Here is a 26406-nt window from a genome sequence, read left to right as displayed (position 1 = left end):
TTATTTGTTTTCAGCAAAAAGACAATAATCAATTTCACAATTAATAGTCTTCATTATTACAAGTGATTATAGTATTCTGCTACTAGTCTATTAAGTCCAACTGAGAAAATTAAATATTACCAGAAACAGAAAAAGTGGAAGAAAATATTTAAAGCATTTTAAAATATTAATAATCCTATACACCTGTAAAATGTTCTTAAAATTTTGAAGTATAACAGAAATGTTCATTCATTTATGCTTTGAGAACTAATGAACCTGTGATTATCAAATCTTTGATGCCAATGGATGATTTTATTGACCCTTTAACCAAAAGTAACTCTTTCAAATTTTGGCCAAATTTCCCTTCCATAATAGCTTCACCTACTCATCTCATTTGTGTTACCTGGTTTATAAAAAAAAAAAAACTATAAAATTAAAACTTCTTATTACTTCCTTGACATCAAAGAAAATAAATATGATTCTCTCACCAACCTAGAGAGTCCAAGAAACATCTGAATGATTATACACATGTTAACTTATTTTACTTTATAAGGCCCCATCTGGTGAGCCAGGATTAGCCAAGACAACACTATGTTGGGGGAAGGGGTAGCAGAGGTGAAGGCAAAAGCTGGCTCAAACCATGTGTGTGGCCAAGACAGAAAAGAGGAAAGGAAGGAGTGTGGAAGAATGACAATGAAGGAAACAGAGAGAGACAGCCTAAGAAGGCAATTAGCATGAGAGATCTGTGAAAGAAAACAGGAAGACACAGGGGAAGAGAAAATGGAAGAAAGAAAAAGAATGGGATGATGGAGAGGGAGAAGGATGCAGAGAGAATCACATGGAGAAAAAGTGAGTGAGAGAAGGAGAGGAAAAGAGAATAGGAGCCCAAGAATACCACAGTGGAACAGGCAGCTGGCCTGAGATGCTAATTCAGCGCTTTAACAAATCAATGCCACTTGAAAAGTACAATGCGAGCCCTCACTGGGTAGATGTCAGGGGACTGAGAAAATGCATTCTCAAGTATTTCACATTAAGAGGGAATAATGTGTTAATTTATAACTCTTCACCCTATACACTTGGATTATCCATCTGTGTCAGCGATTTGACTTCTTAAATTTATCAAAAACATGAGCAAAGGGAGGTATCTTCTGCTTAACCATTGGGAAATAGAGGTTTAGAAAAAACCTGTCCTGTGTGGTGGTTCTTTTTACTTTTCTCTTTGGTGCTGGGAGGCATAAATGGGGGTGACAGGAAGGTGTGTATATTGGAAGGGAGGGGAGAGAGAGAAAAAAGGAAAACCTATCGTCTTGCTAAAAGAGCAACCAAAGGAGAGACTTTTTTGGGGGGTGGGAGGGGGGAATTGGGGGGGAGAGTTGTGGTTGATTGCATTAGGTACCATCCATCAAAAATGACAAAGAAGAGAGGGAAAAACTTGAATCAGCAACCAGAACTACCAACATTAGAATTTACTTTACAGAAACTTAGTGAATGCCTTTAGTATAGCCAATGGAAGAGGAGTTACTAATAACTGGATTGTAATTAAACTGTTCTGAATGCAACATGAGTTCTAGAAATACTGTTTATCAAAACAGGAAAAAGAGGGAGAACTAAGCTCATTTTATTTGGTTAATTAACAAGTAGGAGAATCAGTAATAGAAATATGATAGACTCTTCTCATATACATGGGACAAATTAAATAAAGCAGTTGTCCTTCTTATGTTAAAATACAAATTCAATTGAAAATCAAGGTCTTGAAATTGTTTCCTAATTCTACCTTGATAGTTGATTTTTAATATGCAGACCATACACTTGATTAATTACCCCCCAAATCTAATAAGAAATACTTATTGTACTAACTACAAGTAGCTTGAAAGCATTATTCACATGGAGCATTCTCACATAAAGGGAATATTTTTGCTTCTTAAATGTGAAGAACTCGAGTTTGAAAGCTATGAACACTGTCAACCAAGTAACTTTTCAACCAATTTAAAAATGAGTATAATCAAAGTCTAACATTACTCAAACTTCAGAACAAAAAGAGAATATTTCAATAAAGCATTTGAAATTAGGTCTCATTTTCCAAGATTATGTGGAAAGCATAGAAATAGCTACTCTACTTTGAAAGGAAAAAAAAAGGACAACTTTGTAAGTGTCCTAAGGTTCACGCTTCTGAACATTTTTCAATTATTTGTGCCACACATTGATGCCTAAACTCTATGGGCATTTCTCTTGCCAGTCCTACAACTGAAACAGAAACAGACATTCTCTTATTTTCAAGACATTCATATGTAAATACATGCTGATGAATGGAAATGAGATGCTATACATGATGGGTAATGCTCTACATTTAGTATATGTGAAAGTTACCTCACTCACTGAACCTCCAGTCCCTTCCCTTCCATTATGGGGCAGAAGATAAAAATGAAAGGCGACAGCGGGCCTTCTATAAGTTTCTATAGGTTAAACACATTCTCAAAGAAATAGTTATGACAAAAAACTAAGAGTTCTTGTAAGCAGGATTTTTTATGCCTTCTTTATCAGGTTCTTTGTTCTAGAGAGTTTAGATTTTTAAAATGTATATTGAATTTTGATCAGAAATGCAAATTGCAAATCTTCAGTAGTAATTGTTATGGCTGCCCTGGACCAAAGATTCACTATACCCAAAATAATATAATTATTTGATGAATGTTTTATTTCTTCTAAAGCACAAAATTATCTTTGGAGTTTCTTTATTTCATGATGACAAAGTAGCTTATTTTTCCTTTTCATAAAACCACAGGAGGCAGAATGAAATACATTGGATATGTGTGTATGAAAAGCTAAGGAATCACATATTTACGTTTTAAAAGAGTACACTATTTGTTTCTCCACAGTAGGAAGTCACCCTGTCCTTGTTTTTTGCATGAATTATTCCTGTCTGTCCCATCCAGGCTGGCCCCTAATATAAGCTATCTATTCTTATCATTATAGTACAGTTAATCCCTCTTCTCCCTCCCACCACTCCTGCCCCCCCTCCCCAGACTCACCTAAAGGGTTAAAAGACTACAGTACATTTGTGACTTGTCAGTGACATATAATACCGAGGTCCTTCATGCAATCAACTTTTACTTGACATGTATTTGCTCATCACAGGACCCGCATTACTACTGGGAAAATGAAGAAAAACCTAAATTAACACTTGACATTCAATATGGTCAAGTCCTTAATTGGCTGGGCTTCCTGAGAAAGCAATTTTCTATTCCCCAAACTGTTCGTGTGTCATGTGTGGAGTGCAGCTCTTGGCCATCACTGCTGTCCCTCGCTCACTCTAATGAGAGCAGATGAATTAGTGCGACGTGACCCGATTTGAACAGGGCTTCTTCCTCCCCTCCCCCCAATCCTTTTCCTATACCAGTGACAGCTGTGTGGCAGGGCAAAGAAAGACTAAGAAATGCTACTGCAAAGAATCCTATGAAGAATAACAATTTTTTTAAAATGGGTCATCAACATTTTGTTGATACCACTGAAAACTGGTCATTTAATTGGGGAGGAGGGGTAAGAGGGATGCCTTTAGGAAGATCAGGGGAATTATCTGCATATGGTTGATTTGGGTTTGTACTAACTTTCAGCATCTCTCCCACTCCTGTTTAGTTTCAGTATTAGATTGTAAAGGTCTAATTAAAATAGAATTTACATCCACTTAAAAAATTAAAGAGTCTAGAGAATATATCACCTAGCAAAACAAACAGTATCATGTTTTGGGTTTTGGTTTGGTTTTTTTGTTTCGTTTTGTTGTTTGGAGGGGGAATCAATACATCTATCCTTTGGTAATAAACTACCTTTCTATATTACTGTGTTGGGGACAGGGGATGGGGTGGAGGGCAGAATACAAGAACAAATTCTCAGTATAATCACCTTGTACAGGTTTGTACTTCTGGGCTATCCTGATTGGCATTCCAAATGATCTTGTTGGGTTACACTGGCTTTTAATTTCTGCCATAAATCTGCATGGATTTAACTCCTATTTGTTGAGGAAGGATAACTATTATTACGTCTTGAATTGCACACCTTCCTGGCAAGACAGAATCCGACCTAGTCAGAGATTCTAAAGTAAAAGAAATATGTTTCCAGTTGCATTTCATCTTTTTTGTTTCTAATATTAATGAGTACCAAAGAAAATACCTAAATTGTTCTGTCAACTCAAAGTTTAACAAAAAAAAAATCTGAGGGGTTAAAATATTTGAGAGATGACTAATTTGTCTGAAACAAACAGCCAAGTGAAATGCCTAAGGACCTCATTACACTGGGCTTTAACTCATCTTACTTAGGTGACACCCCCAAACAATGCAATATGTATATAGAAAGCCTAGTCAGAAAATCCTTGTGTCAGAAAATCAGTTTAAGTATGCAGTCTTCAGGGATAACAGTCACAATGTAAACCTGCTTTAATCTTCAGTCTGTCTAGAATAAGCCTCAAATGGCTTGACCATACCCATCTATAGCCTTGACCCTGACTTAGAAATGTTATTTCAATAATTACATCAGAAGGTTCTTGCGAGGAAAGCCCTTTATAAAATCTAAAGCATTACAGAAATGTGAGCTATGAATTAAAATTTGAAGTGATGGCTACATTCTATGAAAATCTACCAGGATTTTACAAAAATGACAACACCACTACCACCCTACCATCTAAGTCAACAACTTCTACTGCTGTTTACACACACATATACATATGCATGTAATTGCATATGTATGTGTCTGAATCTGTGTGTATATAATTATGACATCAAATTATGAGATCATCTTCCACTTTTTGCATTTGTAATAGAATATAATCAAAGAAAAAATTTGAGATTTCTCTTTTCTAATACAGCAATTCATAACAACAGAACTTAAAAGTTTCTTTATAAGATATATATATAGATATAGACAGATAGATAGATAGATAGATAGATAGATAGATGATAGATATAGATATATTTACATTGTATTGCAAGACAAGCTTCCAAGCTAACATAATACACTGAAGAATCTAAAAAATTAATTCTTATACTTGTGGGAATATTAAGAAAATTCCGAATACAGGAAAACTCTGAGAAAGTAAAGTATTTTATAAAAAATTATGCCTAAGATTTCAGAATTTTCCTCACAGCAAACCTAAAGGAAATAATGCATTATTTTCTTTATGTTGTTGATAAGGAAACTGAGCCTCAGAAAGGTAAGTAATATGTAAGATTCAATATGTAAAATATTGAGGAATACAAATCATTCTTTAGCCAAAATGTTTTTATTTTAAATAGCTATCCAGGGTCTTGTCAAATCATAACTTATGATGATGCTATCATTTTATTTTTCCCTCCATAACAAATAGTCAAGAGGCAGAAGGATATAGTATCATGGACAGACAGCAGAACTTGAAGTCAGAAAGAATAGGATTCATTTCTTGATTTTGACATATATTAGCTGTGTGGCCACAGGTAAATCACTGAACTTCTCAGTGCCCCAGGAAATCTCAGACCAGAAATCTGATGAATTTCTAATATGTATCAGTGGATGGGGAGCCTTGACTTGACAACAGAGGTTTTCCCACCCTGATGAAATGAAAAGGTGAGGAGGACCTCTCCCCCATCCTATGCCTACTCTCCAAAAAGGTATCCTCTTGGGCATTTTATAAAGAAAAAAAAATTGGTAATTTGAGATAGTTAACTAAGTTTAACATATCCAGTTAACTGCTACAAGTAGTAGAATCATCACTGAGAAACAAAGGGCAGTGTGATCTGATGAATAGCTTCATAGTGACCTTTGAGATGCTGACTGGTCCGTCTAGTTCCATCTGGGAGATGCATGGTTCAGACAAAGATAGTTTATTAACTGGAGTAGAGAGTGAAGACTACAGAGTCATCTAAACTTGAAAAAGTGTAAATCTTTCATTCTGGAAACTTTAGGATACTTTTTTGCCAAAAGAAGAACATTATACAAAGTGGGATGGATTCACCACCTCTTCTTCTCTCCTTAAAAAAACAGATCACATGCCTTCTCCTTGTTTTAGAATAATAGCTCACATGTATGTGGTGCTTTAAAGTTTAAAGATATTAGGGTGAAATCACAATATAAGTGTTCTTGACACTCAGCTATACTACTGAGGTGTGTACTTGGTAATATAGTGGATTATGGCACAGATGGGGGAAAAGGCCAGCTATGACTTGAGCACTTAGAAACCAGTTGAAAAAAGAGTTTGACATTTTCACAGAGTGTTCAAATTAAATATGGCCAGTGCAGGGTTGGGGTGGGGGATGGGGTTTGAGGAGAGGCATCCATCTAACCACTGATTCATCACCAACAGATTTGACCTACAGGGAACAGAGGGTCAGAGAAATGACTCTTTGACAAACTAGGCATTTTCTTCATGCACTGTTTATACTAGGACCAGCCTTTAGAAAGCTAGTTGTTTTTTTTTTTTGTTTCCTTTTTTTGGTGTTGTTGTTTTGTTTTGCTTTTAATTAAAGAAAGGCAATTGTGATTATGGCAAAATGACATGCTTAAACTTGACATTTTGTTAGGGATGAGCACTCTTTAAAGCTCATTAAAAAAAACTCGAAGTGGTTCTGTGGAATGTTAAGGATTAATACAGGTGCTGGCTGCCACTGTCATGCCTACATAGAATCGTCAACCCAGAAAGAGCTGCATCAATAGACTTAAGCTATTTAAAATGGGAAGCCTTTTTTTTTCCAAATTTTATTTTGAACCAAGAGGGGTAGCTGCATAAAGTTTTCTACACAGTTTGCCCACTTCAAATAAAATGTTTATTCTATTTTTTAAAGTACAAATGTATGCCACTCACTCAGCTTATGTTTACATCTTACCATTTTCAGAACTTATAAACCCAGTGAAGAGAGAAATAATTGCTTAAAAACAACCTGGCACAGAAAATGATTTTTTTTTAAGCACTAGAGACTTTCTGGCAAAGACAAGGCACAAATGGTGTTTCATGAAAATTAATAGCATATAAAAGGATATACTTTCCTTTTTCCTCCTCTTCTTCCTTCCTTCTCTCCCCAAGCCCCTTCTCCCTAGTATTAAAGATATTCTATCTAATTCCCACTGGAGAGGTTGCTAAAAGTGGTAAGTCACAGCTGTGTTGACATAGACCTTCTTGAACATGGCATACCAACATCATCCTGACACACTTACAGATGCCTCGTTACAAGCTGCACCAGTCACTTGACTTGAAATACCTGACTTAACTGTAAAACAAACTGTTAATCTCTGGTTTTTCCTCGAGTTCAGCTCTTCTCTGCAGTTCTGGAACTAAACCAACACCTTGCGATGTTTCTTTCTATCACAGAGAGCTCCACTCTGATTGGTATTTGACACTGTCCAGTGACTGCTCAATGAGACCCCAGATAGCACCTAGGAACACCTCAGTCCTGTTTGCAGATCATTTTAAATGAGATGTTCTTGATTCCTGTTCCCACAGAAATCAATAACAGGATGACCTTCAATTTAAAATACAAACTAATTAATTACCTGTTCTGTTGAAAATGTTGATATCTGATTTGCCTGGAGAATTTCAATTATGAATAGATTGTTTTTTTAAGGAGGCCTTTGAAAAATATGGACAGATACTGAAAACCTCATATTATACAATATAAATGATATTTTAAAAACAGATATAAAATATTTTCCTTGCAAGTATTAATATTGGGAAGTTTCCCTCTTGTGGCCCATTTCCTCCTGGTGACATCATAATCAATTGCCTTGTAAGTTAAGGCAATCCCACAAACATACGCAGCCAAGAATACATGGCTTTAAGGTGAACTGAAAAGCTTTTTACTTGAGTTCAGAGCTATTTTTCTACTACAACTGCTAATGACCAAAAATCTCTATTACGATGAAAGATATTAAAGTACTCAGTTTGTAAAAGACTTTCAATTGTTTTGTTTTATAACTTCTAAAATACTTGAATCTCTACATATATATTAAAACTATTTTGAACCCTTTTTGTTTTTTTCATTCTTGATTAAATATTTTGTACAGGTCAGAACAAGAAAAGCTATATATAATCAATGCCTAGTCATTCAGACTTACCACCTACTATGTTCAAGGCATTGTACTAGACAATATAGAAATTACAAAGATGATTTTTATCAAATATTAATTTATTATTATTCATTATTATATATTAATTTTTATCCTTAGTCTCAAAAAGTTTTAAAAATAGGAGAATTTAATTCTACATACAAATAGCTCTAATATATGGCTGAACATTGAGTCATAAGAAGGATACAAAGTAATGTAAAAGTATGAACGAGGAAAAGACTTAAGTGTAAAATTAGGAAAGGCTACACAAAGAAGGTGGGATTTCAGATATCCCTTTGAAAACGAACAGGAGTTAGAAAGATGAAGATGGAAAGGGAACATTCACTGCATACAAATGGTTATAAGGTAAGCAAAGGCAAAAGATGTGGGAAAAGGTGAGATCAGTTTAGGGAACAGTATATAGTTAAGTTTTATGGCAGTGTAATATGAAACAAGGTTGGTTTGGGGTTTTTGTTTGGGTTTTTTTTTTCTTTTAATAACCAGAGCTATGTTTTATGAAGATTACCTTGGCAGCTATGTATAAGACTAAGTGAAAGGAGGAAAGACTAGATTAGGGGAGACTAGTTTAGAGACAAATTCCATTATCTAGATGATAGGTAACAAGAACTGAGACCAAGGTAGTGGCAATAGAAATGGAGAGATGAGACTGGATTGCTAAAAGAACTGATTGTACACGGAAGAAGAAACCATGCAAAGCCATCAGTGAATGCTTCAAGTATATAGCCAACATACCTTTTTTAAAAATGTCAATACAAAGTTAAAGGATAATTCAGTTCATTCCTATGGAGAAAAATATTCACTTGGGAATATCCAGTATTAAAAAGTATATGCAATGCAGCAATGAATACTATTCATTCAAATACTATCTAAATGAAAGCTAAACTACATTTAAAAAGAGTTCTAGAAAGATTATCAAAAGGAGCAGCTAGGTGATGCAGTGGATAGAACACCAGCCCTGGAGTCAGGAGGACCTGAGTTCAAATCCAAACTCAGACACATTAACATTCACTAGCTGTGTGACCGTGGGCAAGTCACTTAACCCCATTGCCTAGATTTAAAAAAAAAATTATCAAAGGAGTAGTATTCTGGGAACCTTGTTGCACAACAATGGAAAAGAGCATATGACAGCTTTGTTACAAAATACAGTTGTACATAAAAACCAAGTATAGAACTAAGGGGACTCACTTTTTCACAGTAAGAATAAACCAGAGTTCATAGACTAGAAGTTCCATGGATTTTATTCAATAAGATCCTCCTCTAAGTTAGATTTCACATAAACCATATGTTGCCAAAGGGAAAATATACTCATTAAGCAGCAGTGTAACCTTAGGCAAGTCACTCTCTGAGCCTCAGTTTTCTTATTTGTGAAATTGGGGTAATAAAACCTGAACTACCTAATCTTAGAGTTGTTATGAAGTACACTATAAACCTTAAAAACACCTTAGATGTGTGAGCTCTTATTATTGCATCAGGATTCAACTCAAATCTATACTCACTTTGGTCTCAGATAAGAGGACAATCATTTTTTTCAAAAATCACTTATATACATGAATAAAAGCAGCTCTAGAGTGAATTGAAGATATTTTGTCTTTAAAAAATAAACATCTAATGTGCTCAAATGCCATTACATTTAAAAAAACTATCATTTTATGACACCCTGAATCTACACACAAGACACAATCTGGCATTTATGTAAATTACAAATATATGTCTTTAGATCACGGGATGCACATGTAACATACCAGGTGCACAACATATGATGACTACAAACAGGCCAACACAGATGAGAATGTGTTTCTAAGGGCAGACTACTATCATAAAGTTAATCTATCATGCATTTTTGTACGTCCTCTTTGTCACAACTGAAAGGTACTGAAAAAAAACTACTAGAGCATGTTTAGAAGAACTAGTAACACTGCATGTTTTATCATACATGCAAATATGTGCACATGTGTGTGCGCACGCACTTGCGCACGCACACACACCCCATCACATCTCTTTAACGTTGCAATTTTCACAACAAAAACAAAAATTCCCAAGTAAAAGGTGTAGGGTGAGGTGAGTATTCACTTCACACACCTGTACTCAAACACTAGGGGTAGGGGGTGGGGGAGAAGCACATCTAAAGCAAATAAATGCAAATTTTCCAATATGGAAAATATAGGCAACATATTTACTTCGATCTGCACTAATTTCTGCAACTATGCTTCATTACCAGGATGTTTTGAACAGTACATATTTTTATTTGTTTCTTTTTAAATAGTGTATTTCTAAAAGAACATTTTTTCCATTTACACCTTCTGGTCACATCTGAACTTTTGTTCATTTTCCCTCACCAGATTTTTATTCCTAAATTTCTCTGGCTCTTAATACAAGATAAACACTTTTTTATTACAAAATTATAAGTTGAATAATTGATTATGCTACATTTCTTAATATACAAAATGGAAATCAAGCAGTAAGTATATCTGTCTAGCACATTTCTGAAAGACTACAGAAGACATATTGACATGATAGATGGATACAAAGATAGATAGATAGATAGATAGATAGACAGATAGATAGATAGATAGACAGACAGACAGATATTCAATAGATAGAATCCACACACTGCTTGATCCTTATTTTCCATTTTGCATGTGTATGTTATAATATACATTCCACTGGAAATGAAATTTAGTTTTCTTTTGTGAAAGGTTCTTGAACACAAAAATAAAAATAGCCAAGTGGTCCTTAGTCATTAATTTGCCACCATTTCATAGCTCTCACTGAAGGGTCTTTCAACATCACTTGCTTTTAAAGACAGTGGCACTTTGCACATAGTATGTATACTATTATTTTCACCATAAATTTATGATACTCTGATTCAATACTTCTTTTGCTTCTTTTGTTCCCTGCACTTAAAAAGTACATTTTAGATTTTGTTGCCCAAAGAAGAAAATGTTGATTAAAAAAGCAAAGTCATCGCAGCTGCCAAGAAAACAGAAGGAGCCATCCCACTGAATTCTGTAGATCTTGAGACTTTTTGTAGGAAATTCTAAAAATCTTAAGACTTAGGGCTAGAAGGGACTGTGAAGATTTTCAAGTCCAATTCCTCCATTTTATGGATGAGAAAACGGACACTAAGAAAAACAAAGTTCCTGCAAAAGTCAAGTTAGCTAAGTGTCAGGACAGGATTTGAACCCAGCTTTTAAGGCTAGTCCAGTAATCTTTAGACTAGCAGTGTGAATTTACATTCATAATGATTAAAACCTATCTATCTAGTCTTAAAACATTTCTTATATCTACTTTGCAACTGCTTTTTTGAACTGACTGAAAATATTTTGTTTCTACTGGATTTAAGAGAAAAACTAAGGCAGAAAAAAACAAAGTTAAAAGATGTTATATAAATTTAGCAAATATTTGTCTATTGTAACTATGGGGGAAGTTATGAATTAACCAGTAATAACTGACAATTAACTTCTTTATTCTAACACTATACATACTCTTAGAAGTGAGTATGAAATACCTCAAAAAAAAACTGTACCTTAAGTCACAATTAAGCATTTTGCTTACAAGAAGATGCAAAAAAGACTTAAGTCTTTTTGGGTGGTGTGGCACAGTGGACAGCAGTTTATATAAATAAAAAATACATATGGCAACATTATATAAATTAACAGATAATAATTAAGTACACATCATTTTACTATCATCTATTGACTGGCTGCTGGTTCACATACAGGAAAAGTGTTTTTAATATAATGAACTTTCCTGTCTCTCTCTTCATGAGAGAACCTGGAATATATTATACACATATGAATGTGGCCTGGGATGCAGGATATGGGATGTGCTTGCTATCAACAGATTAACACTTCATTTTCATTACCCTAATCTCACCACAGCCTGTGAACGCTCTCATTCTTTCTTATTTGAACAACAATGGGGCATGAAAAGCAGGCTGACAGACAGAAGGGGTTCATTAAAAGAGCAAGGTCCTTATTCCCCAAACATATCTCACCTGTATTATCACAGAATTCTAGCTCTCAGAGTCTGCTACTGAATCAAGCTGTCCCAGATGTCTACGTCTTAACTTCCTTTGTGCCCCCCCCTTCAACTTATTCTTTTTATAGCTAAAAACCACACACACACACACACACACACACACACACACACACACACACACTCCCTTCTCCAAGAAATAACTCTCCTTGGTGTATGAGGGGATTTGTGACCTGTTATAAAGGCTGTTAATCCCAAACTATTTCTTTTTAAGTTGGCCAAGAAGACAGTAGGGCTGACTATGAAGAGAGCTCAAGAAGAAAAATTTGGCACTAAAGCCTGAGGTCTCCTCTATCTCCATCAAAATGCTTTCTAGATTGCTTCTAAGGTATTTCAAGAGAATTATAGTTTCTTATTGTGAACATTTCTTAAACATTATGATTTGTACTATAAGTAAATGATAAGAATAGTCTAATAATGGCACTCCCAATAAACTGCATAGGAACTCACTATAAAGTCATCCACCATCCTCAGGGCTGCTCACCATGTTATATATATATATAGTATTATAATGAAGTCCTTCTGGTGCTACCAATTAGTAAATCCCTTTGGATTGTGAACATGATGGACACCACATTATACAGAATCCCACACTATAGCCATTGCTATCAAAGCTCCTGTGTACAGGGCCAGCATGTGAAAGTCTCATTTCCAAGTCACAGGCTAATTTAACCTGAGGATTTTATGTAGAAGTTAGAATATGAGGAATAACATTTTTAAAGTTCCTTTAACTATGAAAAGTGGCATATCACCTTTGTAAATAAAAACTAAACTAATACACTTCCCATTTCTCTAAGAATCACAGAAATAAACACATCACATTGCCATGCAGTGAATCTATTTTGATTGTACTGAATCCTTTCCTTAGAATTATACAAACTACTTTGCTCAGGCTGGTGCTGAGTCTTTGTTGGGATGCTTGTTTGTAAACTGGGATTTCTCTTCCACTGTCTAATTTTTTTAATTAGATAAATCATCACACAATTTGACAGTATGCAAGTTAAATTCTGACACAGGGTCAATAAAATGAGAGCTTGAAGTAGGTTTCAGGCGAGGACCATTTTCATGAATGCATCCATTGTATAAGGACTTCATATATCTTGCCTGCAAATGATAGTCATATGCCACCAGTTGTAGTAGGCATTTCCAACCAAGTCAACTGCTCTAGGGCTTTAAACACTGGGCATAGTAGTAGACAGATCTATTTATTAATGCCTGATTACATAACATAAACAACTACTTTTTGATTGACTTAAGTAACAAAGTATTTCTGCTTTCACTTGCAATAACATATATGTATATGTGTGTGTGTGTGTGTGTGTGTGTAATTAAACCCATGCTAATGTAACTTCATTTTAATATTAGTTTTGTTATTATATTAAGGAAGCTGAAAGTAATTATTTTTATATGTGCAAGCTTCATTAGCTTGGGGTTTTCCTCTCAGACATGTAAGTTCAACATTCCAATCATCAAACAGAAGTCTTGAAGAACTGTCTGGAGAACAAATAGCCACTAAAAGCTACTTTAATAAAGTTGAACAATTTGTGACACACAAAAGCACAGCAGGTACAAAACTGGGAGATAAACTCTCCCTACATACATACTTTACCCTTGTCAATTCTAACAATCATGTAAAGGTACATTAGCTTCTCATTATAAATAACATTTTAACTTAAAATTCCAATGGTAACTTATCAATGTTAATTCTATTTTGTCTTTTATACTTTTTAATGTTGCATTTGTCTCTTAATTATAAGATCTCAGAAAAACCACTGATTCAAATAATTTCACTTTCCTTTTCAAGTTTTTTCATCTGAACAAGAGCTCATATTACTTAAGCGAAATTCTACTACTAGAAAATAATAATTCTTTTTTAAAAATAAAAAGAAATCACAAAATTTCCCTACTGTTAGGCATTTCCTTACACAGAACGAAGATCAAATTGAGCTACCTTTCAGCACCTTTGAATGATAAGCCTGGGCATCTGGTCACACATTTTTATCATGCCTTCACTTATAGGAACACTTACATAGCAAAACACAGACTGTCCTCATGTCAACACCTATGCATAGGAACCTCTAAGAAATGGTGCTTTTCCTTCCATTCCTTTACCAGAATAAACTACTAGCATGACAACTGTGCTATTTGATTACACCAAATTTCATATGTGTTTTAATTCCTTTCTATTTGTAAGAAAACTGCCAATGAAAAAGGAGAAGTAGTAAAGAATTGGAAGATAGATGAGGAGGAAGAAGAGAACACAGTGAAAGAGAAATTGTAGTAGGATACTGGGAGGAGAGGAGGACAGATGAGATTAAACATTTGCTTAGGGTTTTTTGGACACATTCTGCAAAAACAAGATTCTAAAATCATGTTCCCTTAACAAAGAATAGCAAAATAGCATTTTGATCCAATACATTGAATCAAGTTACTAGATATGCTGAAAAGAATTGATTGCTACTCAACTAATAGGTGCTTAAGATTTTTTTTCATTTTCTTCACCAATAAAAATTAAAATTGAAAAATTCAAAACTTTAAAAATAAAGCTTTTTTTGGAAAAGATCATTATTCACTTACTACACTAGTAAAGCTGGAAACTGAAATCCTAGCTTAATCACTTTGGGTGAAATGTTCTTCAACAGGAATTTATACTTAGTTTTAATTAAAATTGTTTAAATGGAGGGGAGAATGCAATGGTTCACTTTTTTTCTTACCCTCATCCCTACACCTGGTGCATGGAATGCTCCCCAGATTATTTGAACAGAATGAGAATGCACAATGTCCTCACCCAAATGAACTCAAGGCATAAATGTTTTACCTTAGCATTGGTATGTACTTTAAGAAATGTCCTGAGCTCTCTTTAGGAAAATGACAATTTTAAAAATTATAAATACTCTTATCCTCAATTCCCTAAACTTTCTTTAAAGCTAAGTGAGGGTAAGGAGGAAAGTTTAAATACGGTGAACAGAATATTCTTTATGAAGAGCCATGCACCTCCAATATTGCCCAGGCCTCTTCAGAGTTGGTGGGATGTCACCTGCATTAGCTGTTTAGATTCTTCTTGCCCACTTTATTTCTCCTTCCTGAATAGTATTCTTCTTGCAAGAGAAGGGTGGGGGGGGTGGGAGGGAGAGAAGACCATTGCCCTTTGATATACTTTTATTTTGCTAGTGTCAGGATCCTTAATGCCCATATTATCTTTATGTACTAAATTATATATACCACATAACATACAACACATTTCATATATCCTCTTCTTGCATCTGTCCTTTACTCTTCATTACTCAAGAAATTTAAAAAAAAAAACCCTGAGTTTCAGATAAAGACCTTCTCCTTCACCTTTCCTTAAACGCTTGTAGATGAAGAGCACCAACCACAATTTGAGGACTAATTGCTTTTCTGGGATCAAAAAAGAGGCATCAGGTTTGGTAAATAATGTGAGAATAAACCATTTCCCATAAACTCCAACCAGCCACTGACTAACAGGCAGAGAGGAACCACCAGTTAGCAGCAAGTATCTGCTTTGTAGGATGGAGAAGAATAAAGGAAATTCATTCAGAGCATACATACTATTTATTCTACACAGTCAGATTCCAAATAGAATCCAACCTAAAGGAAATCTTGGAACTCTAATATTATTTGTTCTTTTAGCAGTATACTAAGCAGCCAGGACCGACAAAACAACCCCACAGAAAATTTCTAAGTTGGAAAAAGCAGCACACTGTTCTTAAAAAGTAGCTTGTTTTTGTCTTCTTCACTATGTCTATTGTATGAGGAGAGAAAATAAGTAGTCAGAAACAACATTACTATATGTGTATATATGTATATGTATAGTAATTTTTATATATTTACACACACACACACATCATAGACTTATTTTTTAAAGTATAATATTAAGAACAAATTCCAAGGTTCCCTCTTAATCCTTCCTTTCTTTTGCCATATATTCTAGAGTCCCAAGTATGGAAAAGCCCTCTTAAGCTGTGCAGGTCCATTAACTATTTGCATTCATAAGGACATTTCTGCAAAAAAAGCTATGAAAATGACTGGCAAAAAGACTATACATAGTACATATATTTTTAATCTTTCTAGTGAAAGTAGATATGGGGGGGGTCACTAGAGCATTTTTTGTTTTTCTGACTGAAGTTTATGACGCCAGCTCTATATCAGTAACAGACTGTTCCTTTGGAATCTGGATGCTGTGTCACAACGACCTGGCAAATCTGAGTGCTTCTGCTATCGCTACAATCCTTGCAGTCTTGCCTCAGCTGTGACCCATTCACTTTTGCCCCAACTTCTTAGAGATGCCTTACTCAGCATCTCATTAGTTAGGGAGGATTTGCCTTGGCTCTTAACCCTGACACAGGAGTAGGAGGATCTGCTGCTGCTATATCCCAAATCTGTCCTGTCACTATATTAAATCAGATTCCCATAAAACTATGCATGAATAATTGGATTCATCAGAGAATGTTAAAATACGCACATAAATATAATTATGAGAAATGCCAGCAATTATATATGCAGTACATGTACCTGTAGGTAAGTATTTTTCATCTGTGGTTATCTGAACTCACCTTAGCAAAAGCTATACAAATTATACCCACACCTTTTATGTTTGTACGGCTGATAAAATATATATATATAAACATAAGCAAATAAAAGAATTTCTTCAAAACAGTTACTTGATATAAGCTACCTCATTTAAATTCTACTAAGAACAAATGAAAATGTTCCACATAATTTTGCAAGATAAAAATGTATATAAATTATATACATAGGTTATATATTTGTATTTATACATACTCAAGATATACATACTGTATACTTCCCAATTTTCTTGTTATAAATTTATGTATTCTATATATTTTATATATATACACACAAATCATGACAAACAAACCTACTGTATTCTACATTTTAACTCCCTGTAAAATTCTACATTATTCTAGGATATATATATATATATGTATGTATGTATGTATGTATGTATAAACTAATATATGACCATTCTTAAAATGAAAACACTCAACTAAAAGCAACACCTGAAATGAGCCTATTAATTCAACAGGCTAAAGTTACATGCCATCTAAATTAATGCAGATGTTTATTTTAAGATGAAGACTGTAAGTTTTGGTAATGTAATTTTTCTTCATGATCACATGATTAACAAAACATATCAACAATGTAATACAGCGTGGGGAAAGGGAAAGATGCAAAGATATTTGATGCTTGGTAAGAAAAGTTATTTTCAAAGATTATTAGCTATCAGCTATTGTATTAAGGGTCTCTAGGTCAATGAAAATAAATCTACATTAAAAATAAGCTTAATTTGGGCTAGAATGTTTCTAGTCAAAGTTCAATTCACAAAATACAAAGAAAAAGCAGAATGAAATGTGATGGAAGCCAAAAGTATATGTCTTTTAACTAACTAATAAAAAGTATTCAAGAGAAAAATTTCTTTGAAAGTCTCAAAACTTAGACAAAGCCGTAATTTCTATCGTAAAATAATGAGTCTACAGACTGAGTATATTTGCTTCTGTGCATAGCAGGAGCTGGCAGAATGCTTGCAGAACAACTCACACCAAACATGTATTTTATATTGATTCTGACACTGTTATTATATATTTTTTATTGTATATTTTATCATTTTCTCTGAAATATACCAGATTTTACATTAGGTAGAAAAAGTTTGCTTTATTATATCATATCTCTGGCAAACAGATGCTGCTGTCTTAATGTAAGTCATTGATTTAATTTTTAGTTTTCTTGGTCTGCCCCTCACCTATCTAGAAAATGATTTCTCTGGTGATAACTAACACATCATGCTAATGAGAGAATCTAATGCACAATAGAAAAATGTCACTACTAATAATATTTGCATGAAGTTAAATAAAGCAACTGTTAGAGAATGTCAGACAGTTGTTCCTTAATAAGATACAGTTTCACAATAAAATTATGTTGTTAATTTTGTTACATCATTGGGTGAATCCTAAATTACTATATAATGATGCACAGAGTCATTTATAATTCTAATATACTCTTTCACTCACGTCTTAAAAGAGAGCTTGTAGGAAAGGTTTTACATTTTATTTGAATCTGGCTAAATATCACTTCCCTTTTAATAAAAAGGTAAATGTCTTTTGCATTTGATGTCAACGTGAGTTAAAGCCATGTCTCTGTTATGGTCTCATTTCAGAAAGAAAAGTATTTTGAAACATCAGCCTTGAGGTAACTAAAAGGGGAAAAAATGTACTATTTTGACCAAGAAACAAAACATTTGTGAAAGCAGAAAAAAGGGCCAAAATTTCTTTTTTAAATGTCAAAATCAGTTCATATATTCTGTTCATAACAATACCTCATAAGACTAGACTAGTCAGAGTTCTGGACTCTGCCAGATTAGCAGAGAAGAGAGCAAAGGGTTTCTGGTCATTCTCGACCTGTCACTGATCAAAGTGACCCAAAGAAGAACTCCTTTTACAAAAGTTAAGATTTATGCCCTTTAAGGTTATCAACCATTCTTCTGTATACAGAATGAAAATGACCCCTTTTAAGTGAATCATACTTCAATATGGTAGGGAGTGGGGGGGCGGGGAAAGGGAAGAAATGCCGAGTGGCAAAAAAAAAAAACCATTTAGTGAAATCCTCATATCATGAACTTCTAACAGATAATTTAGAAATACATCTCCTTTTCTTTGGAATGTGAGGCCTTTATATTTTTTTAAGCATTAGACAGAAGGGAAGATCTACATACTGTAAATAGAGTCAAACTCATGTGAAAAGATCGCAAAAAGCATTCCTGTATCCCTACTTCCCCATTACCTTTATAGATACACAATCCTAGATTATTCAATTTCAGCATTCATGGCAAATGAATCTACAAGTTTTCTTAAGTTATTGATAATGAATTCTCTATCATCTAGGCATGAAACTCTCCAAATGAGTTTCTGCTAAAGAATACTGCTTAATTTTTTATATTTAAATCATAATGACAATAATAATTCAATTATCAGCATCACATTTCATGCTACTTAAGTATCTTTGAAATGAAACTATTTTTCTATTGAATATGTGAAGATTTCATTTGGTATACAAGTACATATCATTCTCCTTGTAAATTAAAATATACTTGAAATATGAAAATGTTTGGGATGATTTTATACCTAAGAAAGTTGAATTCAGTATTTCAAACTTTTTTCTGCAATATGACAAAATTTAGCTTAATTTGTTCATTGGAACTAATATTTCTTTAAACCACAGAATTCAAGAGAAGAATTAGTATTTCAAGAAAAAGGTCACTCAAAAATTATACATGCTGAATCAGCATTGCTGATGAAGGAATGGGGGAACAAACATCACAGTATGTGAAGAAAAAGAACTTGACACTTACATATATTTGCAGTTTTGCTCAGACATTGTTTAAATGTATAGCTAGCATACACAAATTAAAATGTTGCAAAAACCTGAACAAATGTGTAAAGGAAGATAAAATGTTACCCTGAAGGAGGAAAAAAAAAGATAGAAACTCACACCCTTCCTCACATGCTTTGTAAAAATGCAAGCATGTTAAGTAAACATTTTATGGCAATAAAAAGGTGGGGAAAAACCACCTCAACCAAAAAATTAACAAAACACAGAAACATACAATTGAAGCACAAATATTTTAAAATAGATGTTTATCATTTCCTTTTTACAGGACTACTGAGTGTATTCCAATGTCTGATTCCATAGAATCAGTCATGCATAAACTACTTCCATAAATTTCTTGCTCTTCCCCACATGAAAAGTAATACACTCATCTAAGATCTCAAAAACATAAATACACACATACAACACATAATACTACACACACACATATATACACAACACTTAGCATCCTTAAATTTAAGGGAAATGAAATAGCAAAAAAAAAATCCTAAATATTAAAAACATGTGGTGAGCAAATTATTCTCTAAATGAGGTATTTCTAATAACCTGCCCTATTCTCTCTCCTCTTTTGTTACAATTCTATGTTTGTTTAGGCTAAATATTTTCAATGAGTTGGAGCATGCTTAGATCCAAATCTATCTGCAAAGGGTCTAATGCCAAAGAGGCAATATAACACCATCTAGGTGGTTCAATACCCATTTATCAATTGATCATTATCTTGATCTGGTTACATTAACTCCTTTGTAGCCACAGTGGAAGACTTCCTTATTCCCACCCCAACACTTGACCTCAACTACTTATGAAAAATACAAAGAGGGGCATCTAATTCTAAAGTGGACGTGTTATTTCCCCCTTGAATGTCAGAGCATACTGTATCTTCCAATCCACAGGACAGAGCATACAGCCAGTGCTGTACATTACAACCATAGGCTTCTCCTAGTGATACTCTGTGCACTGAAAATGTACATCTGTGCTAGGAAATGAACTTTAACTTTTAAGAATGGGAAATCACACGGAAAGAGTTGCTTATTTGGCTTATGTTGATTACATTTAAATGTCAGCTTACAATATCAGCAGTAATCAGGGTCCCTCTACAGGATATATCAAAATATACCTTATTCGAATGCATTTATCCTGGCTTAGAATGGCAAGGCAAAAGCTTCTACTACAGGTTTTTGACTCATTATTTCATTCTGTGACTTACACACTGCAGTTTTAAACTTTTTGCAGCTCATACTCAAGCTTATCTTTTTCCACATTCTTTATAATAACAAAAATTGGTTCAATGCACTGCTTCATTTTGTGCACTAACTTTTAAGGTAAAGCGATTTTAAAAGTTAGGAATTCTATTCTTTTTAAATTATCAAAACAATGGCAATTATTTAGTAACCCCTAGGCTACATAATGAAGCATACTTATTCCGATTCTATGTAGAGCAACTTCAAGAATAATAATAATCTCAAACTACTTTCTTTTTCTTTTCATTGTTTTGAAAGGGATTTTGTCTATCTTTTAAAAGAAAAGAAAAGCCTTTCTGACAGGGAGTCTTTCCTCTAACTCCCCCACCCCCTATTGCCTCAGTTTTGAACTTCCCTCCTCTGCTAGTCCAAGATGAAAGTTTCTCTCTCTTTTTTTTTTTGTTGTTTTCACATAGTAGAGCCAAACAATTGTGCAAGAGGAGCCGCGGCATGCAGGGTGCGTATCACCAAGTGCATGGTACAGAGACACCGGCTCCTGTGATTAATTATCAGTTATTACTGGCCTCGCAGTAACATTTCAGCTTTCCCGTCAGAACCAGCATACCAAGCTGCCTTAAACGTGGCCCCTGATGGAGGATCAGCACTGGGGAGGACGCCAAGGCACAGCTTCGCAGAAACACTTGAGTGTGAGTGAATGAGAGAAAGAGAGAGACAGAGAGAAGAGGGGGAGAGAGGGGGAAGAGGGAGAGGGGAGAAAGGAGAGGGAATGTGTGCTGTCTGTGAGTGTGAGAGAAAGGAGAGAGGGACAGAGACAAACAGGAGAGAGAGAGAAGTGAAAGAGAAGGAACTCAAGGCAGATAGAGGAAGGTGATGAGAAAGCAAGAGATTTGGGGGAGGAGGAGTTGGGGAGAAAGGAAGAGAGAAGGAGGAAAAAGGGAGTGGGGACCCGGACAACGGAAACTATCTCCTGTAATAACCCTCTGCTCAGTACAGGCAATAATTCCAGTACAACTGGTCTCTACTCCTTAGGTCTTAAAAAAAGCTGTTTTCAGTCACATGAAGTCAATTAGGCTGTGCATAGGGGCCCCCTAAACTCAGTATCAGTTTGATTTGGGGACTTACTATGCCAGAAAGGAGGGACATCTGCTGGGATATCAAATACTTGCTAGAGAGATGAGTACAGATAAAAAGACGCTGATTGTTTTAAAAAGAGAGGAAGAAATACAATCATGATCAAAGCTATACTGTGAAACTTTACAGCAAATGGCTTTGTTTTCTTTCACTTCAAGATTTCCCTCCCTCCACACCGCCGCCTTCCCCCCCCCCCAACACACACACTTTTAGGGAAGTCCAGAAGTGCCCATGCACGCATTCCAGGGACATCATTAGGACAGGATCGAGGCTAAGTAGTGATTTAGAGGAAAGAGGGGAAGGGGGGGGAGAGAAGTACACACACATTTTAATGTTTCTTTTCTAAAAAATGAAAGCAACTTACCTGTTGGGACATTCTGAACAAGAGGTTAGTGTCAGCGTTTTGCCATGTCCCCATGAACCCAGGTTCAGTTGTAGCTGCTCTGGTTCCGAACTGCATGGAGTTGTCAATGCAGGAGTCGTTTAAAACCAAGTCTCTTGCTCTGTTTTGCTCTCTGTCTCTCTGTGTGTCTCTTTCTCTCACATCCACTTCTGCCTCTTCTGACTGAAAAGTGAAGGTGGATTTTTTGAGCTTCTTGGCAGCCAGTAGCAGGAGTGTAGTAGTATAGTTAAGAAGCTGGCTGAACTGTGCATTGCATTTGGGAAGGGGGAGATTCGGGGGGGAGTGTAGGGAGGGGGGGGTCAGAGCTTCTTTCGCACCTTCTGCACAGATACCCCTATCATTTATGCATAGATTGTGACTCCCCAAGCTTGCCTTGGCTCAGTTTAACAGCTGCCTGTCAGGTGTGCAGGCAGCACCAAGGAGACCCAACCATCAGCTTCAAACTCTCAGCCACTGGATGTCATTGGATAGCAGAGCAGAGAGTCAACTGCACTGCTCCACTGTCAGGCACCAAATGACATCCTGCACTAACCCCTCTCAGTCTACAGATACACAGATACACACACCTCTCACACTCCAAGCACAATGATCAGAGAGAGGTGGAAAGCTAGGGGCCCTTTCCCTGAATTCTCGACCCCCACCCCCACCCCCTGCAATGCTGTCAGATATAACAAGCTATAGCTGACATTTGTCTATTCCCCAGCATTTGTAAGCATTAATGTAAAAAAGGACACCAAATATAAGTGTATGACTGCTCTTCAAGAGAGTCAAATATTCAGTTAGAGAAAAATGTACAAGTTGGCTTAGGGTAATTTTCTAAATATCAGTTTCTGGAAGCCAACTACTACTGCATGCTGGACTATTCATCAAATGTGCTACTAAAGAAAACAAACATAGACACATGACCTTACGCTTTTCAAAAAAAATTTTTTTTAATTTAATATGTACTTCTTAACATCTAACACCTTGCATAGTTAATCACTAATACGTCTGAAAGTGAATAAAACAACATGAGGGGGAAGAGAGATCAAAAGTGGGGAAAAAAACCTTTTATTAAAGTTCCTCCTGGATGAAACACATACAATAAGCTTTCAAATCTCAAAGGGGGGGTGAAGAAGATGAATCAAAGAAGAGAGAAAAAAAAACTTGTCCCATTCCACTCAAAACATAGTGCAGTGAAACTTCTATTTTTCATTCAAGATCTCTTTATCTGAAGCCAGATAACATTTTCTACATGACAAAACAGAACCTTGATAGCATCCAGTATTTAAATTAAGCCAATTTTAAATCAAAGAGCCTATTTATTGAATATGATTACCTATTTTATCCTCTCTAGAAAAGCTGAAGATACACTATGCATAAACACTACAACTTCAAAAATGAAAAGCTAAATTCATGCCACCTCATAAAAGTAGTCAGCAAGAAAAAACCATCCTTCCCCAACTTAAAATGTAAGGAACATTAATCTTCTACCACCTACAAATATAGAGGACAAATGTACCACTCTGCCTGCTTCTTCTTAACTCAAGAATAACAATAAACCTTACTCTCTGAAACAACAAAAGAAACAGAAAAAAGCTTCAATGGTAGCTCTGTGTCATTAGTGGACAATGAGAAAAGATGAGAAAACGTACACTATGTTGACACAAATGTGCCTTCCCCTCTAGAACCGACATCTCCTGAAAGCTTTTCTGTTAAACTTCCCTCTAGTTCACCACCATTAAGCACAAAAAAAGTCTCAAAAGCAGCAAATTCAATATCTGAGAGGAAACAAACAAGAACCCAAAGAATTGTTGCCTTAAAATATATTAAGTCCACCTGTGGTCAATAAAAATATTCTGGGGGGGGGGAACTCCTATGAGTCAATTGTGCCAACAGTGACTGTACCTTTACAGCTAGCTATTACCCACTTAAACTCCCTCTAAAATTTGCTAGCCTCTTGATTTCTGAAGTGGCACTCAGTGCCTCAGTCAAGCTGCCTGCTCAGCTCCTGACCTTCCCACTAATGGCTGTTTTTTGTGGGAGGCTTAAGGACACTGTCAATAGCAGGCTACCTCCCTCTCTCCCTCTCTCTCTCTCTCTCTCTCTCTCTCTCTCTCTCTCTCTCTCTCTCTCTCTCTCTCTCTCTCTCTCCCTCTCCCTCCCTCCCTCTCTCTCCTCTCCTCTTCTCTCTCTCTCTCTCTCTCTCTCTCTCTCTCTCTCTCTCTCTCTCTCTCTCTCTCTCTCTCTCTCTCTCTCTCTCTCTCTCTCTCCTCTCCACCCTTCTATCCTGCACTCCACTTCCCACATAACACAAGCACCTCACAACAACCATCACCACCAACACAAAATTCAACTGGCATACAGCAGCAAGCACCTGCAGTAATAGACTCTTTTATTAAAACTGTTATTCTGCAAGACTTGAAATTCCCCATGGACTGGGCCATGTCAAAGCCGATATAATTAACTAGAGGCTCAGCAACGGATCAATTACCAGACAAGCAAGTGATAGTGAAATCAATGAAAGATCATCAGCCACATTATCAGTGTTGCAACTCATTAGGGTAAAACTGAGAAATGTGCTCAAAGCGAGCCCAAGCAAGGTGGCATTACAAAACAAAGGGCTAATTTGGAGACCCTGCTGTGAACAATCTGTAACAGAATTAGCCTTTTTTCCTCCTAAACTGCACAATTCTGTAACTAAATGTGACAGACTGGGAGAAGCAGTTTATTAAGACACCAACTCCAAGTTTATTTAGTTCATAAACTCTCTCCTAGAAAATCAATAGAGTCTGAGCCGGGTTATTAGGCTGACTAGCTAATACATCCAAATCTGGTCTTCTCAGCCAGCAGCCTTCCAAAAAAAAAAAGGCCTACCTGCCAATGATAGGCAAACTAGGCTTTTAAACACTACTTTTGAGCTTGTTCTACTGGAGATAGGCCTACTATGTATTATCACCTACTTACAATAGGCCTGTCACAATATAGTAAACCTGAAAACATGAATATTACTGCGATCATTTTCAGGTTAAAAGTATACAACCCAATGAAACATTTGGAATGCAAACTGTTCACTCTCTATGATAGACCAGCACCTGGTAAACAGGTTTGATCAAAGTCTCATTTTGGAGGTAAACTTAACAAAGAGGAGAGCCTTTGTGTGCTTCCAGGTGCATAACTCCAATAAATATGTCCAAATGACTAAAATTTTCACCTTCATGAGATCCCTGCCCCTCCCCAAAAATGAAAGTAAGCTTATGCACACTGAGCTTTGTTACCATCATTTCATACGAAGTTTTTCAAAAAATTAAAATCCAGCATCTCCAAAAGTATCCAAATCCAACAGTAGAACTTGAAATTAATTCCCCAAATGTAACATACTATACAAACTACTCTAAGCCTGGTTATTATTTCTCCTCTAGCAAAAAAAGAAGGTAGGAAGGAAGGAAGGAAGGAAGGAAGGAAGGAAGGAAGGAAGGAAGGAAGGAAAAGAGAAAAAAGAGAGAGAAAGAGAGAGAAAGAGAGAGAAAGAGAGAAAGAAAGAGACAAAGAGAGAAAGAAAGAGAGAGAAAGAGAGAGAGAGAAAGAAAGAAAGAAAGAAAGAAAGAAAGAAAGAAAGAAAGAAAGAAAGAAAGAAGAAAGAAAACGAAGAAAAGATACCTCCCTGTACCATCTCAGGGGCACAGGTACAAACCATACTACAAGCACAAAGGAGATAAATGGCTTCTGAGATTTTCCTTTGGCTGTGTAGTCTGGATCATGGAATAATGTTCACTGAATATTTTCTCTGGCATTATTTAAGGAAAAGTTCCTTAATGCTTCCACAGAAAAAATTTTATGTCCAAAAGAATAGATTTTTTTGCTACTCTGGCTTCCACACAGATTTCCTTACTCAATAATTTTTCAGGTTAAAGAATGCGTAGACGTTAAAGCAAGCAAACTGGTTTTCCCCTCAGACAATGAATCTGACCTAAAGTAAGAGGTGTACCCTATAGGTGTGTAATGACACCCAAGTCACAGAAGACACTATGGCAATTTGAATATATCTATATCTCAAGAATGCAATACAGATTTATAAAGTGAATCACAAAAAAAAGCAACTACCACAAATATATTTTACAATATTAAGCTAAATATTGGAAAACTAAAAAAGAACAAACACAAAAAAAAAAC

The 26406-nt window shown here is 35.5% G+C and overlaps 1 protein-coding gene across 1 annotated transcript in view; it reads right to left on the bottom strand.

Annotated features, from left to right (window-relative positions):
• BNC2 (basonuclin zinc finger protein 2) overlaps positions 1-26406 on the bottom strand; it is a 523407-nt gene that overhangs the window by 337577 nt on the left and 159424 nt on the right. The window contains exon 2 of the mRNA XM_078152484.1: positions 22216-22416. Coding sequence (XP_078008610.1) covers positions 22216-22416 — 201 coding nt within the window. The remainder of the gene's footprint in view (positions 1-22215; positions 22417-26406) is intronic.

The sequence above is a fragment of the Phascolarctos cinereus genome, unplaced genomic scaffold (assembly GCF_003287225.1).
Source record: "Phascolarctos cinereus isolate Bilbo 61053 unplaced genomic scaffold, phaCin_HiC Scaffold_4;HRSCAF=312, whole genome shotgun sequence".
Classification (NCBI taxonomy): Eukaryota; Metazoa; Chordata; class Mammalia; order Diprotodontia; family Phascolarctidae; genus Phascolarctos; species Phascolarctos cinereus.
This window is presented reverse-complemented; position numbering and strand designations above follow the sequence as displayed.